This window comes from Haplochromis burtoni, unplaced genomic scaffold (assembly GCF_018398535.1).
Source record: "Haplochromis burtoni strain Fernald_Lab_line unplaced genomic scaffold, NCSU_Asbu1 Contig_277, whole genome shotgun sequence".
In the NCBI taxonomy this organism is placed as follows: domain Eukaryota; kingdom Metazoa; phylum Chordata; class Actinopteri; order Cichliformes; family Cichlidae; genus Haplochromis; species Haplochromis burtoni.
Window position 1 is genome coordinate 440,949 of NW_024582638.1, and position 17,784 is coordinate 458,732.

Genomic DNA, 17,784 nt, shown 5'->3' on the forward strand with positions numbered 1-17,784 from the left:
ACAAACCCCTCCACCACGATAAGGTAGCGATTCAAGGAGGGGTCTTCATTTCATGATGTATCAAATGTTTTCAACTGGTGAATGGTCTAGTCTGCAGCAAGGCAAGTTCAGCATCCAGACTCTTCCATAATGAAGCTGTGATGTGATAGATGCAATATGGGGTTCAGCACTGTCTTGCTGAAATATGTAAGTCCTTCTCTGAAAAAGATATCATCTGGATGAGAGCATGTGTTGCTCTAAAACCAAACTGTATTTATGTATATTTACATCTGAGAAACTCTGGCTCTCTAACATACTCTGTTTATACCCAGTCATGGTACTGACAAGCTGCAGTTGTTGAGGCATTTCTTCCAAAATCAGTGAAGTTGAACTAAACTGGTCATGCAAAGAGAAAATGTGAATAATTATATAAATAGTACCATACAACTACAGGGAGGCATCACCAATATAAAAAAAACAAACAAAGAAGGAATTATACATTAAACGCCATTATTACACCATCATTTTACTTTTTAATCAGTTATCTTTTACTTCTTGATCAAATGCAGTATGACTATGGTGGCTGGATGCCCAACACTCCCATCTCCCTGCAACTCCCGCCACCGACCACAAAAGGGACGACAAGCGAGGCCACAATGTTGGCGACCTTCCCTGACGTCAATGTAACAGTTCAGGGCATGGCCACCATGTGGTTACTCAGCAAGCAGTCCAGTGACTTTGTAAGCAGCAAAGATTTCATTAAGAATGACAGGAATTATGTCTGAATTTAATTTTTGTAAACACATTACAACTGTATACAATCATTCCAAGAGCCTATTTTGATTAAGAACAAATAATTGTTTTAATTGAATTTTGTTGAAGAAAACTTAAATGTATCATTGTTCTCATCAGGTCCCTCTTGGCCAGTACCCGGAGGAGCATTTCATTGAGGAAATTCCTTGCAAAATACTAAAGGATTTTCAGATGGAGCTTGAAGATTTAAGTTTAGTTATTAAAGCCAGAAACAAGCGTTTAGAAGTGCCATACACCTACATGGATCCGGCAGAGTTAGAAAACAGTGTGGCCATTTAAATATTAGAAGACTCAGCTGTGAAATAAAATTCAGTTCCCTCTTCAAACAACAGCAGGGAAAGACCTCTAAGTTCTGACTTTTACTGATGAAATAGAACAAAGAACTTACTACTTATAATCACTATATACTAAACTGTAATTTTTTTCATCTGTGTTAAAATGTGATTCTTTTTTTGCATTACAATCTTGAATCATCTGATTTGAAATGCAAAACTGTTTGATTTTTGGGGGTGTCTGTTTTGAGACAGTTGATCTCCTGATCATGATGTATTTTCTTCTTAGAAAACATTTACTGCATTTCATTGTTTATATTTTCATTATTTTAATGTTTCAATTTTCTTGAGCTAAACCCAAACAGCTTTTTGATGAGTTAGACAACATGAACACCCTAAACTTCGCCTGAGACTGCTACTTCATCTCGGCCACCAATGTGCACTTGGTTTCTTTGTTTCTTTGCTGAAACCTGATTGTATTTTAGCATCATATTCTAAATTATCAGTTCTCTAAAGCCTCATTTAATGCATGGCACAGATTAAACACACATGGCTCACAGATATTAACAAGATGGGTCTGCATTATCCACATTAGCCTGCTTATACTGTTGACATGTGTAGCATATTTATTTAACACTGCAAAATAGAGTGATGTTTACATAGGCCACTGTATTTTGTGTAGATACCATCTCAGTGGCAAAAATGTGATTATATTCAATTCAGTTCAATTTATATAGCACCAAATCTCAACAACAGTCATCTCAATTCAGAATGTGATAATATCAATTTCCTTTACACTCACTGGGCACATTATTAGGTACACCTTGCTAGCACAAAGCTAGAACAAAGTGTTGGAAATATTCTTCAGTTGCTGCAGATTTGTCAGCTACACATCCATGATGTGAATCAAAACTTATCTACTGGGTTGAGATCTTATGACTTTGACCATTTAAGTACAGCTCATTGTCATCTCAAGAAACCTGTTTGAGATGAAGTGAGTTTTGTGATATGAAACATTATCCTACTGCCCACATAGCAGACAGGTCTGGCCGGGATCTGGTGTCAAACCAGCACTGCTGGCTGACTTCTGATGGAAGCAGCCATCAGAAGATGGGTACACTGTGATAATTAAGGGACTGACATGGTCTGCAACAATACTCAGGTAGGTCGCTGTGTTTAAACAAGGCTCAATTGGTACCAAGAAGCAGACCAACGTCTGACAAGAAAATATCCTCCCATACCATTATAGTCACTGATACAAAGCTGTATGGATCTATGCTTTTATGTTGTTTGCACCATCTAAATACTGGAGCAGAGAAACCAAAACCAGGCAGTGTTTTTCCAAACTCCTATTGTCCAGTTGAGTGAGCTCATGTCAAATATGGCCCCATTTTCCTGTCTTGACAGGAATGGCACCTGGTGTGGCCTATCTGTTTCAAGATTAGACATGACTCATTACAAGTGTTGCTTGTAATGAGTCCTAACTCGAATTATTTGTAGTAGTCTGGCATTTTCCCTCTGATTTCTAATACTCTGCCTGGCACCAACAACCATGCCAAGTCTAAAGTTTAAGGCTACGTCCACACGTACACGGGTATTTTTGAAAACTGAGATTTTCCGTTTTCGTTTTAAAAAATAATCCCGTCCACACGTAAATGCAGAAATGAAGGAAAACGCTGCTATGAACATGCCAAAGCAACAGGTGGCGATATATTCCTAACCATGTAGAAATGTTGGCCAATCAGAAGTCTAGAAGCCTCGGTGGGAAATAGTAAACAAAGATGGGGCATAGAAGCAGAACCAAGTCGTATGTGTGGAGGGACAGTAACTGTGTGTGTATATGTAAGCATTTAAACACTGCAGAGAGTACAATTAACAGTAACAGTATTGTAGAAATTCATTTCACCGAAACAATAACGTGGCGCACAGTGTGACGTCAAAAAAGGCGCACACCTTTGACGCTGCGTTTTCTCCGTTTTTCTCGTCCACACGTCAACGCAAAAAGTTTTCAAAAATCTCCACCCTGGCCGGAGTTTTTAAAAATCTCAGTTTTCAGTGACCAAAAACGCCGTTTACGTGTGGACGAAAAGTGCAAACGCATAGAAAAATCTGCGTTTTCAAAAATACCCGGGTACGTGTGGACGTAGCCTAAATCAGCTTTCTTCCCCTTTCTGATGCTTGGTTTGAACTTCAGGCTGCAGGTTGTTTTTGAGTTGTTGCCAAATGTTGTTTTTTTTTTTTTTTTTAATTTATGTTAAAGAGAAGCTGAACAGTTGCACACAACAAAGTGGCTGGTCAGTGTATACAGTAGTTTACCTACGAGAAGCAGTTATAAAAATAAAATGTTTTAAAAAAAAATAAGAATCTTGGGACTAAATTCTTAATTTCTTGTTTTGTTCTTAAAAATCTGTCATATCTTTTCTCAGAATAAGGTTTTTGAATGATATTTATTATTAAATTAATACCTTTATTCATTTAATAATGAATAAAGGTATTCATTAATCAATGCATAAATGAATAGATGCCCTCTGAGTTCTGTGTAATATATGCAAGATCTGTTTTGCTAAATAAGAGACTAAAATTGCTCTGTTCACCTGTGGTCTGTGATACGTGCAGCAAAATCTAAACCTGAAGCACCACTTTGGGGGGAAGGAAATTGTCTTCATTCTAACAGAAGAGTATTTGCAATTTGTAACTGTGCTGGAGTTTCAACAGTCTGTGGAGACTCTCACTTCCTCTGTCTGTTTGTAGGATGCAACATTTTACGCTGCCATATCTCTTCTGGAAAGCAGAAATTTCCCTGAAATTTGCGGTTCCTGCAAGGAGACATCTGGAACTTCCCCATGTCGCACAGTGATAAACTTGTTCAGATTCCAAACTGGACAGCGGGTTTGTGTACTTGAACGTGACTATTATCGTGTATTGTACTGTTTGTTCAGCACCTCAGTATGCGCAGTATTTAGAATCTGAATAACTCAGAAGCATAACATTTCAATGGCTGTCACTTTTATAGATTTTGCTGTCTATGTTGGGCACAGCCCGGTAGTGGTGTTGCTCTTGCAAAAAAGAGAGATATTTTTATGATACCAATTTTATTGGTTTTCGAGGTTGCTGCTGACCATGTAGTCATAATACTCCTGAACTCACCTAATCACACATTTAGTGCTGAATGAACTTAATTTGTCCTTGCCTGCTTGCAGGCCTCCTCAACTTCTAAGTGGATTTTAATTCTCATTTGTTTTTGCAATCCAGCTAAGGAGTGACAAAACTTGTTACTTTCTGCCCTTCACACATTGGTAAATGACTAATGGACTGTTTCTTACATGGCACTTTGTTACTCAATTTGAGCACTCATAGCACTTTAGAGCATACCTCATTCATCTAGTCACTCAGATTCATACAAGCACTTTCTTTCTTTGCCTAAGTAAATGGTAAGTGGTAAATGGATTGATTCTTATATAGCGCTTTTCTACTCAAAGCACTCAAAGCGCTTTACACAGCATTCACCCAATCACACAAACACTTTCTTCTGTGCTTTTAAGTTCTCACTAACTAACTAACTACTACTCATTCATACTCCTGGATGCATCAGAGAGCAACTTAGGGTTAGTATCTTGCCCAACATGCAGACTGGGGGAGCCTGCTCTACCTCCTGAGCTACCGCCACCATAAGTGGTTTCTAGCTAGCATTCACACACCTTCACACTCTGATGAATGCATTAAAAAGCAACTTATTGTTCAGTATCTTACGCAAGAATACTGGCTGCTCTGGCTCCTGAGCTACAGTTAACCTACTACATTCCTGACGTTCTGATCCATAGTTTAGTTTACCTAAAGTTTAGGGAAACTTTATTTTAGGTAAACTAAAGTTTAGGTAAACTAGTTTAGTTTTTTTTCTGCAACTAATGGAAGCTATTTTGACAAGTTGTTATTCTGTTGTACAGTGTAATAAACACTTCATTGGCACATTTAGAATATTAGAAGATTATATTTTATATAAATAACCATCTGATATTTTAGTGTACAAAAGTAACTTTGCTCACTTCAGCAAAGCACAACAGAGAACTACACTGATCATTATAAACTCTTTTCTGTGCTCCTCTTGGAATAAATTAGCCAAACTGGCATTTATAAACTCAGCAGGGATAGCACTTCAGGCAAAATCCCAAATTAGAAAAGATGCCCCCCTTCCAAATGTTGGAAAGTGAAATATAATATTTCTTGTTAACTAAGGAGAAAATCCTGCCTTTTTTTCTTCTTTGTTTTAAAGGGAGCATCAGAATTCTGTTATGATGTTGGAAGGATTCAGAGTGTAGTGTATCTATATAAATATACATTAAACCTTTTAATGGTCAACATAATCACCACATTGTTATAGTTCGAAAAAAAATGGTGGCTTCGTGACTCTCGTGCTTTGCATTATAATCATTGTGTGCTTTAATCTTAAGGCAAATATTAAAACGTAATAATTTTTTTTATTGTTATCATATAAGTTTGCTGGCAATTAAACATGAGACAAAATCAATGAAAATTTTTAATTAGGAGATTTTAAAATGAGCTGTTTAGATTTGTGGATTTAATGTCAGAGACGTAACACTCTAACCAGTTCTACACATCAGAAATCTCTAAGACCGTTGAATCATGCAGGTCATGAAATGACTTTATACTTCATACTTTAAAGCGAGTCTGCTCTTGCTATTGATTTCAACCTAATTTCTAACCTTTTACTGGAATTGAGAGAATAGCAATTCCGTGAATACGAGTCACTTCATACCTGTTCTGCATGACTAGCAGAGGCAGGTTTTGTAATCCTATTCTCACACTTAGTTTCACCATCTAAAACACAAATTCAGTGAAAGCCACAATCAAACAAACACCTTTTCACTGCAACCTTAAACTGTAGCAGGAAGTGGTACCCGAATCAGTGTATTTTTAATCCTTTGGTCTAATGTTTAGGTTGTCTCAGGGTGGTTGTTGAACCAATTTAGTGTTGTTACTGCACTGAAGTGCCTTTTAACTGAGTATGTGCCAATAGTTACTACAGAAAACTAGAGTGATAAGTATTAGTAGGAACGTTTTGGTTTTACCTGAGGATTATGCACTTGCAGACACATTTAAAATCCTTTTCTCTTTAACTCTACTGATATTTAACACAAAAACTATTGTGCTGCACACATTACAGCAAAGTGAGTGTTGACTGATGATTGTGCAAACATATTTTTTCTCGTGTAAGGAAACTCCGCCCTTCATTCCAGTTTGCTGCACATGAATACGTTTTCCACTTTTGTATCCCCCATAGATGGACCAACAACTTGAAGCCCACCAAACTCCTGAAATCAGTAAACAAATATCCCCACACCATTTAAACTTTTTTTTTTTTTACATAATATAATTATTAACGGAGGCAAAACAACTTAACTGTATTTACCACTACCCACTTTGATTTCATGACCATGCTCACAGAGCCATTGTTTAGTTATTATTCTGGCTCATTAACAAAAATAACAGATTTTTATTTTCCTATAAACAGTCCAACAAGGATACAATTCTATGTAGAGGCACATTACACTGGTGGTTACGGTGGCCCTGAGAGGCCAAACGGACTGCAACTAAAGAAAACACCAGCAATAAGAAAACCGCTGCAAAAGCACACAAAACACAACAGAAATGGGAAAAACATAAACTAGAAATAGGAAAAAACTGATTTCCAAAAGCACAAGAGAAGTGTTTCGGGGGAGACAATAACCAACGGACCAGTTGCAGGAACCAAAGTATGCTAAGCATTGCGCTGTGAGACATTTAAAAGTGGAGGATCTAGGCACCTCACTGACCATGTGGGTGCCTGTGAACAGTGACCTGAGAATCATTCAAGCATAAAAAGTCACCTAACTCAAAGGATGAACCAGTGTTGTAGCTACACTGTGGCGGGCGTGGTCGGTGGTGCCGCAGCAGGGAAGGCGGACGCACCTGCGCTGCATCACAGTCACGCCTCGCCAGCTTAAAATCTGCTCTGCCTGCTGTGTGTTGTTGTTGTAGAAGTGTTCAGCTGCAAGCTGTGTATGTAACATGACAGCAAATGACATGACAGCGGTAAATAAAAGAATAAAGATACTTGAAAGCATCTTCATGTCGTCGGGTCAGCCGTGGTCATTTAAATACACACCACTTAGCAAAGAGGGTATTTTAACTTTTAACTTTGTCTTTATATTTTATGACTGGTAGCTTCCTTTAAAATATAATTTATTCCAATATCTTTCACTGAATTTATAGAAAAGGCCTTAGCTCTTAGCCAAAAACCTGGCATATAGTATGCAGTATATCCTCCAAAAAATTGAGGTAATTGAACAAGGCCTGCTACAAAAGAACGTAGCAGGCCTAAGAAACTATCTACAGCAGATCAACATCTGAAAGTCATCTTTTTACCATATATGTACAGTATAACATATATAAATAAATTCAACAAAGACCTGACACCAGACCTGAAACATGCATCTGGCCCTTCAGCTGATCCAGCTTATCAAAACTTCATCATAAATGGTCTCTGTCACGGCCTGGGGGATCAGCAGGATGCTGATCGGCTATTTCTACCTTTTTCTCTCTCTTGCTCTCTCTCTACTCCTCTCTGTCGCCGGGGCGGAACTCATTGTGGCTTCACGCCTTCGGCCCACGGAAGGGCGTGATGGCCATCAAGGCGATTGGCATTTGAGCCAGCTGGTCTTTGTTGGATCGTTGTCTACCATGCGTCAAAGCTAGAGCTCAGATTAAGTCAAGAGTCTATTATGAACGTCCATCCATCTTCATCCGCTTTATCCGGGGCCCCAGGTCGCGGGGGCAGCAGCCTAAGCAGAGAGGCCCAGACCTCCCTCTCCCCAGCCACCTCCTCCAGCTTATCCAGGGGAACACCAAGGCGTTCCCAGGCCAGCCGAGAGATATAATCTCTCCAGCGTGTCCTGGGTCTGCCCCGGGGCCTCCTCCCGGTGGGACATGCCTGGAACACCTCACCCAGGAGGCGCCCAGGGGGCATCCTTGTCAGATGCCCGAACCACCTCAGCTGGCTCCTTTCGATGTGGAGCAGCAGCTGCTCTACTCTGAGCCCCTCCCGGATGGCTGAACTTCTCACCCTATCTCTAAGGGAGAGGCCAGCCACCCTTCGGAGGAAGCTCATTTCTGCCGCTTGTATCCGCGATCTCGTTCTTTCGGTCACTACCCACAGCTCGTGGCCATAGGTGAGGGTAGGGACGTAGATCGACCGGTAAATTGAGAGCTTCGCTTTTACACTCAGCTCCCTCTTCACCACGACGGACCGGTGCAGCGTCCGCATTACTGCAGCTGCAGCACCAATCCGTCTGTCGATCTCCGGCTCCCTTCTCCCATCACTCGCGAACAAGACCCCGAGATACTTGAACTCCTCCACTTGGGGCAGGAACTCATCCCCGACCCGGAGTGGGCACTCCACCCTTTTCCGGCTGAGAACCATGGCCTCAGATTTGGAGGTGCTGATCCTCATTCCCGCTGCTTCACACTCGGCTGCGAACCGTTCCAGTGCGAGCTGGAGGCCCTCACCAGAACCACATCATCCGCAAAAATCAGAGATGAGATTCTGAGGCCACCAAAGTGAAAGCCCTCCGCCACTTGGCTGCGCCTAGAAATCCTGTCCATAAAAATTATGAACAGAACCGGAGACAAAGGGCAGCCCTGGCGGAGCCCATCACCCACCGGGAACGAGTCCGACTTATTGCCGGCAATGCGAACCAAGCTCTTGCAACGGTTGTATAGGGATCGAATGGCCCGTAGCAATGGGCCAGACACCCCATACTCCCGCAACACCTCCCACAGGACACCCCGAGGGACACGGTCGAATGCCTTCTCCAAGTCCACAAAACACATGTAGACTGGTTGGGCAAACTCCCATGCACCCTCAAGTATCCTGGAGAGGATAAAGAGCTGGTCCAGTGTTCCGCGACCAGGACGAAAACCGCATTGTTCCTCCTGTATCCGAGGTTCGACTAGCGGACGAACTCTCCTTTCCAGCACCCTGGCATAGACTTTCCCAGGGAGGCTGAGGAGTGTGATCCCCCTGTAGTTGGAACACACCCTCCGGTCCCCCTTCTTAAAGATGGGGACCACCACCCCGGTCTGCCAGTCCACAGGTACTGCCCCTGATCTCCACGCAACATTGCAGAGGCGTGTCAACCAGGACAGCCCTACAACGTCCAGAGCCTTCAGGAACTCGGGGGCAGACCTCATCAACACCAGGGGCTCTGCCACCAAGGAGTTGTTTAACTGCCTCAGTGACCTCGCCCCCGGAAATTGGCGGGTCATTCCCCTCATCTCCAGACTCTGCTTCCTCTTTAGAAGACGTGTCAGTGGGATTAAGGAGGTCCTTGAAGTATTCCTTCCACCGCCTGACAATTTTCGCAGTCGACGTCAACAGCATGAACGTTGTATTTAATTCTCGTTTCCTCGTCTACAGACCTCCTGAATACCTTCCCTGTGTGAATCATTGTGTCGAGTGTGGAGAGTGGAACTGCGGTCATGAGTGTGGAGAATTGGAGAACGAGTGACTACCCCTTTGGAGCCCCTTTCCCTGGAGCCTCATCCCTCACTTTGTTGTATATAGCGCTGCCCTGCACTTCCTGTATAAACACCTGGTGGATTCTGTAAATAAATTCTTGTGTACAGCTGATTCTGGAGTCCTGCGCTTGAGTGCCCACGTTGAACCATAACAGTCTCAGTGAAAGTGTGACTGTCAAGTCATTCTTAAGGAAGCAAAACAGGGAGAAAAGGCTGAGGTAGGCCAAATTACACAAGAATGGGAAAGAACATCAGTGAAAAAAGGTCACATGTAGAGATGAATCCAAATTGAAAATTGAATTTAAAAAAATTATGGTTCAAATCATCAATGTATTTAGGAAAGAGGTCAGGAGAGGTACAGCAGTGAGTTTTACAGCCATCTGTAAAACACAATGGGGGCTCTGTCATATTTTGATTATCCCTGAAGGCTACTGAAAGAAATTTCAAGGAAGCCTATCTAAGAGAAGAGTCATACCAAATATTGACTTTAAGGTTTGTTAAAATTCTACAAAACTCTTTTGGTGTGTGTATTTAGCAAATAGTTGCATACTTCTACATTTCACAGTGGCTGCGATTTCTCTTGAATAAAATAAAGCCTCGTTATTTCATCATCAGCTCAAATTCCTGTGGTTTCTCAGGTTACAGCAGTTGATCACACATGTCCAACATTTCAACACAACACCTACCTGATGCAATTGCCTGGACACTCCCACTAAAATGTGTCAATAAAAAGAGACGATTGTGGGGGCAACTTCTGACAGAGCAGTTATTCCAAGGATCTGACCACATTCAAGAGGGAAAATGGTGCAGTATAAAGTGACCGTATTCACTGGTGATCGCCTTAATTCCACTACTCTCAACAATGTCTTCATTAAGCTGGTGGGCACAGATGGGGAGAGTGATCGCACGTGGCTCATGGGCTTGAAAGGGGCTACATCCTTCGTTATAGGAGCCGTAAGTCTGAAATATGCATCTTCATGATTAAATGTATCTCAGGTTTCCTGTATGAGATGATACACAAATGAAATCATTTTTGTGGAAATAAGGGGAATCTATCACCATGAAGATGGTCAAAGCAAACAGTTCACTTCATGGACCACAGTAAATTATAAGAGGAATTGTATGCTGGAGTGTTACAGCTCAGCACAAATTGCTATGTCATTCTTTAGGTATCAAAGTTTAAGGTGTCCTGCCCCACTTCGCTTGGAAATCTTGTGCTGATAGAGTTAGACAAACAATCTCTCCCACTGTTCCCGGAGGACGCTTGGTTTTGTGCCAAGGTGGAAGTGAAATCCCCTGAAGGAGACATCTACAGCTTTCCCATCTACCGCTGGATTGCTGATAGCAAGGTGCACCGCTTCAGGGATGGAAAAGGTTTGGGAAACTGTGCTCATCTTAAATCTTGTTCTGTAGTTACAAACCAGTGAGGACAACAAAAATCTTGTAATGAGACTAAAGCAGTTTTCCAATATACCACATTCACAAGAAACCATTTTTCTTTCTTTCTTTTCTGTTTTTTTTATAGCTCTGAGAGTCTTTGAAGACAACCATCATCTTGGCAGGTACAGTCGGCAGCAGGAGATTCAGCAGCGAGAAGAAGACTATCGGTGAGAATTCAGAGCTTATACACATTTTAGCCTTACAGCTCCTGAAACTAGAATACAAATGCTGTCCAGTTATAGCTGAATATCCTAATACTAATGATATTTAACCTTAAAATTAAGCATTACAGCATATTCTTTGTCTGCTGGGATTAATTAAAAGAAATTAAACTATTGCATATGTTGCAGATAAAAAGTATATCATGTCATACTGTAACTAACTTCCTCATCATCGCTGTTTCTTCGTTTCATCAGCTGGGATGCATATGCAGAGAAAATACCTCACTCCATGAAGGCAGAAAACCCATTTTCACTCCCGTATGAGGTTCAGTTCTCCTTCACCAAAACTAAAGAGTTTCTCTACACTGCTTCCACAGGGTGAAGTTCTGTTACACATATTTTTCTCTTTACTCTTTACTCCTCTGTCACTGTGCCCCAGGGCGGCTGTGGCTACACAGTAGCTTGCCATCACCAGTGTGTGAATGTGTGTGTGAATGTGTGGATGATTGTGTATAGTGTAAAGCGCTTTGGGGTCCTTAGGGACTAGTAAAGTGCTATACAAATACAGGCCATTTACCATTTACCATTAACCATATTTTTCTCTTTACTTATCAAAAGTATATTAAGTATCATAATGAAGTTAAATAAATATGCTCTTCTGTTTCAGACTGACTGAGCTGAAGCTGAAGGGACTGGATAACTGTAAGAAGAAGTGGGATAATATTGACAGCATCAATCGAGTGTTTTGCTGCAAAAGGACTGAAATATCAGGTAACTAACATCATAGCATATTGGAGTCCTTATACAGTATGCACTCTATGCAATAATGAGCTGAATATTGGGCAGCCTGTTCTGTAAACCATCTATATTCTTACCAGAGAAATCAGACTTTTCTTTTACAGTTCACGTAATGAAGACTCTCAGACCCTGAACTTCTGACATTAATTCAGAAATTTAGCAGAATTTAGTAGCTCACGGTTTCAAAAATAATAAGTTAAATGTCTCTTTTTCACAGAATATGTTCATGAACACTGGAAAGAGGATGCTTTCTTTGGCTACCAGTTTCTAAATGGTGTCAACCCCATGTTGATTCAGCTTTGTACAGCCCTGCCCAGTAACTTCCCTGTCACTGATGACATGGTCTTTCCCCATGGCCAGTGCAGCCTGGCAGATGAAATGAAGGTGATCATCTGAATTCTTTATAATGAATTGATTTTTTGTCAAATAATTGTACTTGTACAGTCACTGACTAAATATTATATCCACACTGTTGCAATATCCTGAACTTTCAAACAGAAAGGGAACATATTCCTGTGTGACTACAAGCGTCTGGATGGAGTAAAAGCAAACACCATCAATGGGAAGAAGCAGTACTTGATGGCTCCTCTCGTCCTGCTCCACAAAGATCCTCATGATAAGCTAATGCCGATTGCTATTCAGGTAATTCAGACAGTAAGGTTTAAGTTTGTGTATTTATCAGCTTATCAGTAGAGATAGCACACCTGTTAATGTGTAAAGCAATTGTTCATGTACAACGTCATTGTAAAATCAAAATATAAGGATATTCTATTTGCAACCATAGCTAGTACCATATCTGAACACCAGCTGTGAAGTGTTTTTGCTGAGCCTTAGCCTTGTGAAAGTTCATCCCATAGCAGTATCCAGATTGCTGAATGCAGAGTCTGACACGTACATAAATCAAGTCAGTTTCATTTATGGCGCCAAAATCACAAACAGCCTTCACAGTTCATTCTGTACAATACACTCACACAGATGCAACATATGCAACATATTTACTGAGCAGAGAGAGATAGCATCAGTAAAAACTAATTAAAAGCATCATGTAAAGCTGTTCAGAAGAAATGCTCTGTCAGAAGGGATTCAGTGGAAATTCCCCATAAGGGATCAGCAGAGTATCAAACTTTAAAGATAAACTTGTCAAACATAGAACAGGAACTGAAATTTCATCAGTCTTGATCAGTAATTGATTATAGGAGCATACTTGATCATCTGTATCAAATGACTACTCTGCCCTGTCCTTCTGTAGCTGAAGCAGACTCCATCAGATGACAATCCGATCTTTCTTCCTACTGATTCTGAGTACGACTGGTTGATCGCCAAGATTTTTGTAAGAAGTGCAGATTTCAATGAGCATCAGCTCAATGTTCACCTTCTGCGCACGCACTTGCTGGCTGAGGTTTTTGCAGTGTCACTGCTGCGCAACGTGCCCATGGTGCATCCTCTGTACAAGGTAACTGACGTTTGCTGAAACTTCAGTTTGTTTTATGCCATTATTTCAATGGTGTGGAAAGCATTTGTCCATAACGGCTGGTTGTGGACAATAAAATGAAGTGTTGCCCCAATCATGTCACTAACTGAGTTCCCTCTTTCCCGCAGCTCCTCAATCCTCACACGCGCTACACTATGCAGATCAACTTCTTAGCTCGGCGTCTTCTAATTTCTGACACTGGCAATTTCACTCAGGTATGCAGTACGACCAGCACACTTATGGCGTAAAAACTGTTTCCGCAAGTGCAAATGTTGAATTTTAGGGAGAAAATTACTTTGAGCGGAGAAAAGTTTAATTTGACCAAACAAAATTAACTGCTGCATGCAGTATGTGTGATAAGTATGTTATTTTATTTGAAAATATAAAATGTTTTAAGTCCATTGTTGGTTTTAATCTAGTTTAAACCAAACCACTCTATTGGATTTAGCTACACTTTGGACAGTGTTTCCGGAATGCTGTGGCTAGCGAGCTGATTGGAGACCAAAACAGCCAATCAGAATTTTTGCATCCAAGTCTGTGATTGGTTTGTTTTGTGGCACATACGCACTGAGAGCAGGCCTACAGATGTCCGTCAGCACACAGAGCAGAGATCTGAGCAAGAGCAAATGCCAACAACCGAGTGGCTGTTATTGTGTGTGTAAATGGATAAATGAAATGCATTTCTTGCACACAGCAATGAATTTTGTTCACTCAAATTAAACTTTTCTTCAATCAAAAATATTTTTCTTCTCAAAATGCAACAACGACACTTTTTTTTCTCTTTTTGTAACGTGCGCTCAGAGTAGAGGCACAAAAATAACACCATACACACTCACTAGACCTTTACCTTAAGAATTGTTTTTCTTTTTCAGTGTCATGTACAACATTTGTCTCTAACTGTGAGCTACCCATTCTCTAGTTTGCATCATCAGGTGGAGAGGGCATGTTTACCATCCTACAGAGGTCAGTGTCCTCATTAACCTACAGCTCCCTCTGCATACCTGATGACATTGCTGAACGTGGCGTGGAGGCTGTGCCAAACTTCTACTACAGGGATGATGGACTAAAGGTTTGGGATATCATCCACAGGTACCACACTTTCTTTTCTTTTGATTTTGATTTTCTCCTAATGATGCCATCAAGCTGCAACAATTCAGAGTTTGTAAATAATGGGTCATCCAATCTTAAATCAGCATAAAAAACTGATCTGGTCTTTCTCCACAGTATTGGCTGGTTAAAATATGAAAATCAATAAATAAAAGCCTCCTGTAAAGTCATATATTTGAGCACACAGTAATAACAAACTTTCCTTTGCAAAAGACAACAATGACAATTTCTTTGCACAGCGTGTAAAGCACATGGTGTAAAGCATTGGTCTCATTGTCTGTTTGCTTTTTGTTTCTTGTATTTATGGTCTTCATTGGTGAAGGAATTGAATTAAGAGATGTCTTTGTGCTGGCTAACCGATTTGTTATCATTGTCATTAATATTATTTCAAATCTCCAATGTGGACAGAAAAAGACAGACACGTTACACCTTTTCTATGTACCTTTTTTAACTAGATTTCTTTGTTTTATTGCAAAAGCTTTCTTTTGTGAATGTCACATTTGAGTGTGGCTTGCATAACACCTCTTCTTCTAGTCTTTGCCAACATTTTCCTTGCATCAGTTTTTTTCGGTTAGTCTGTTTTTTAACCTTCATTGACCAACAAGTAAAACTTATGAGATCTGTTTTGCAAGAGTATCCTGAGCCTGTTCTTTAATAGTGTATGTTTAAACAAGTTATGTCCCTTTGTATATCAGTAGCTGTCACCACATGTACAGCCTGCCTTGATCTTATTAAACAACATTTAGATTTCTGTTGAAACTAAAATGCGTTAGCATCGCCTCTAAACTGAGAGATGTGTCTGCTACTTACAGAAGCCTACCTTCACTAAGTTAAATTATAAACACTTGGTGTGTTGATCGTGAACCTGTAACCTCCCTATTTTTAATCAGGACAAGGTACTTTGTGCCATTTATTTTTATGTAGTTTTTGAAACAAAAGAATTAGGGCAAATACAATTTTTTATTATTTAAATAATCCTGGAGCAGTTTGTGTACAAATAATAAAAACATGTTTTACACAGTGTATTCCCATTTCTCAAAGGTTTGTGCAGGGAATGCTCGGCTACTACTACAAGAGTGACCGTGAGGTCCAGGAGGACTCTGAACTTCAGAAGTGGATTTTGGACATTTTTGAACACGGGTTCCTTTCTCAAGCAGAAACAGGTGGGTTTCAATTACTATCTTCAATTATTATGATGATAGTGGTGATTTCTCCATACTATATATTGCAACCTAAACCTAACCTGACCTAAACCTAAAGGAATGATGCTGTTATTTCAGGAATTCCTCAGACATTTACCAGTGTGACTGAGTTGATCAAGTTTGTCACCATGGTGATCTACACCTGCTCAGCCCAGCATGCAGCTGTGAACAGTGGACAGGTGAGTTCTTATATTATCCCAATAATGAAAAAAATGGCACAGTTTACAATGTCAATAAAAACACGATCAATGTAATGGTCTGCAAATCTCAAAAACCCTAATTTTATTCACAATAGAACATAAAAAACATCGCATGCCTCCCTAAGACGCTCTTTTTATAGTCAGTCATGTTACTGACAAGTTGTAGCTTATGAAACATTTCTCCCAAAATCAAATGAACTCATTGTCGTGCAAAGGGAAAATGTAAATAATTGTATGAATAATACCATATAACAGCAGGAAGGTAACAACAATATTAAAAAACAAAGACAGAATTAAAAACTATGCTTTTTAATCTTAGTAAATCTGTTATCCTTTACTTATTCATTAAATACAGTTTGACTATGCTGGCTGGATGCCCAACACTCCCATCTCCCTGCAACTCCCACCACCGACCAAAAAGGGGACGACAAGCGAGGCCACGATGTTGGCGACCTTCCCTGATGTCAACGTAACAGTTCAGGGCATGGCCACCGTGTGGCTCCTCAGCAAGCAGTCCAGTGACTTTGTAAGGAGCAAAGATTTCATTAAGAATGTCAGAAATTATGTTTACAGTAAATTTTTGTGAATAATTTTGAGTTATTTTGACAAAAATTTGAATGTTGTTGAAGAAAAACTAAATGTATCACTGTTCTCATTAGGTCCCTCTTGGCAAGTACCCAGAGGACCACTTCACTGAGGAGATTCCTCGCAAGATATTAAAGGATTTTCAGACGGAGCTTGAAATTTTGAGTGGAGTCATCAAAGCCAGAAATAAGCACTTAAACGTGCCATACACCTACATGGATCCAGCAGTGGTAGAAAACAGTGTGGCCATTTGAATATTAGAAGATAAGAAGACAAATTTAGCTTTTCAAGCGAAAGCAGGGAAAGGAATGCAAGTTCTGAGTTTTACTGATGAAATGGCGCAACGAACTTACTGCTTCTGATCATTGTATGCTGATTTGCGATTTTTACTTATCTGTTGAAATATGTCTGGGTAACATTTTCTTCACTCTATGAGAGTGTCTGCTCTGAGCCAGAGTCTTACTAAAACTTTACCAAATTACATTGCTTATATTTTCATTATTTTAATGTTTTGTTGTGTTTCTCCCACACAGATTTGTTTTATTCATTAAAAATATATTGCATTACTCCCAAATCAACAAGCATTGTTATTCTGTTATTGAATTAGTCCTTGACCTTTGTTTTAATCACCAAAAATAAGCACTGTTTTATGCTTTTATGGCTTAACACAATAAAAGTTTTTTTTTTGTTCATTTATTTATTTATTTTTGGAACAGCTATTTGGTGTCTGGTATAATATTAACATCATAAATTCTGTCTAAAGCTTTATTTTAGCTAACGTGCACTTTCTACATTTTTTTGTAGAATCATTTTTAAATTCTAGTTTTGTTGTATATTGTTAATTCTAATTGCTATAAATTAGCTGTAATTTATAATATACAGTCCATCTAAATGGTAGATGGACTAGTTTTTATATAGTGCTTTTCTGCTCTGCCTGAACCCTCAAAGCGCTTTAAACAACACGTCTCATTCACCCATTCACACCCATTCATGCAAAAAAAAAATTTCAATGCTTTAGTGCAGTGTTTCCCAACCTTTTGGAGCCACGGCACATATTTCACATTAGAAAAATCACGCGGCACACCACTAAACAAAATTGTCACAAAAAGCATATTGACAATTTTCCCCTATGCACCAGATATAGTGGAATTGGCTCAGTTTATCCCTAATATAACATTTTTG

The 17,784-nt window shown here is 40.0% G+C and overlaps 2 protein-coding genes across 2 annotated transcripts in view; both read left to right on the forward strand.

The window, feature by feature from the left end:
• The window catches only part of LOC102312368 (hydroperoxide isomerase ALOXE3), a gene marked incomplete in the record, with an annotated part of 51,064 nt that extends 33,770 nt beyond the window's left edge, over window positions 1-17,294 (forward strand). Inside the window, 14 exon segments of the mRNA XM_005940012.2 lie at window positions 10,419-10,592; window positions 10,808-11,012; window positions 11,164-11,245; window positions 11,495-11,617; window positions 11,907-12,010; window positions 12,255-12,421; window positions 12,536-12,679; window positions 13,287-13,490; window positions 13,637-13,723; window positions 14,428-14,597; window positions 15,657-15,778; window positions 15,896-15,996; window positions 16,373-16,543; window positions 16,677-17,294. Coding sequence (XP_005940074.1) covers window positions 10,440-10,592; window positions 10,808-11,012; window positions 11,164-11,245; window positions 11,495-11,617; window positions 11,907-12,010; window positions 12,255-12,421; window positions 12,536-12,679; window positions 13,287-13,490; window positions 13,637-13,723; window positions 14,428-14,597; window positions 15,657-15,778; window positions 15,896-15,996; window positions 16,373-16,543; window positions 16,677-16,856 — 2,013 coding nt within the window.
• LOC106633586 (hydroperoxide isomerase ALOXE3-like) lies at window positions 7-1,631 on the forward strand. Its single transcript, XM_014339289.2, has 2 exons — window positions 7-719; window positions 892-1,631. Exons 1-2 carry the CDS (start codon window positions 543-545, stop codon window positions 1,069-1,071), a joined length of 357 nt encoding a protein of 118 aa, XP_014194775.2. The 5' UTR covers window positions 7-542; the 3' UTR covers window positions 1,072-1,631.
• Window positions 17,295-17,784: the final 490 nt, after the last annotated feature.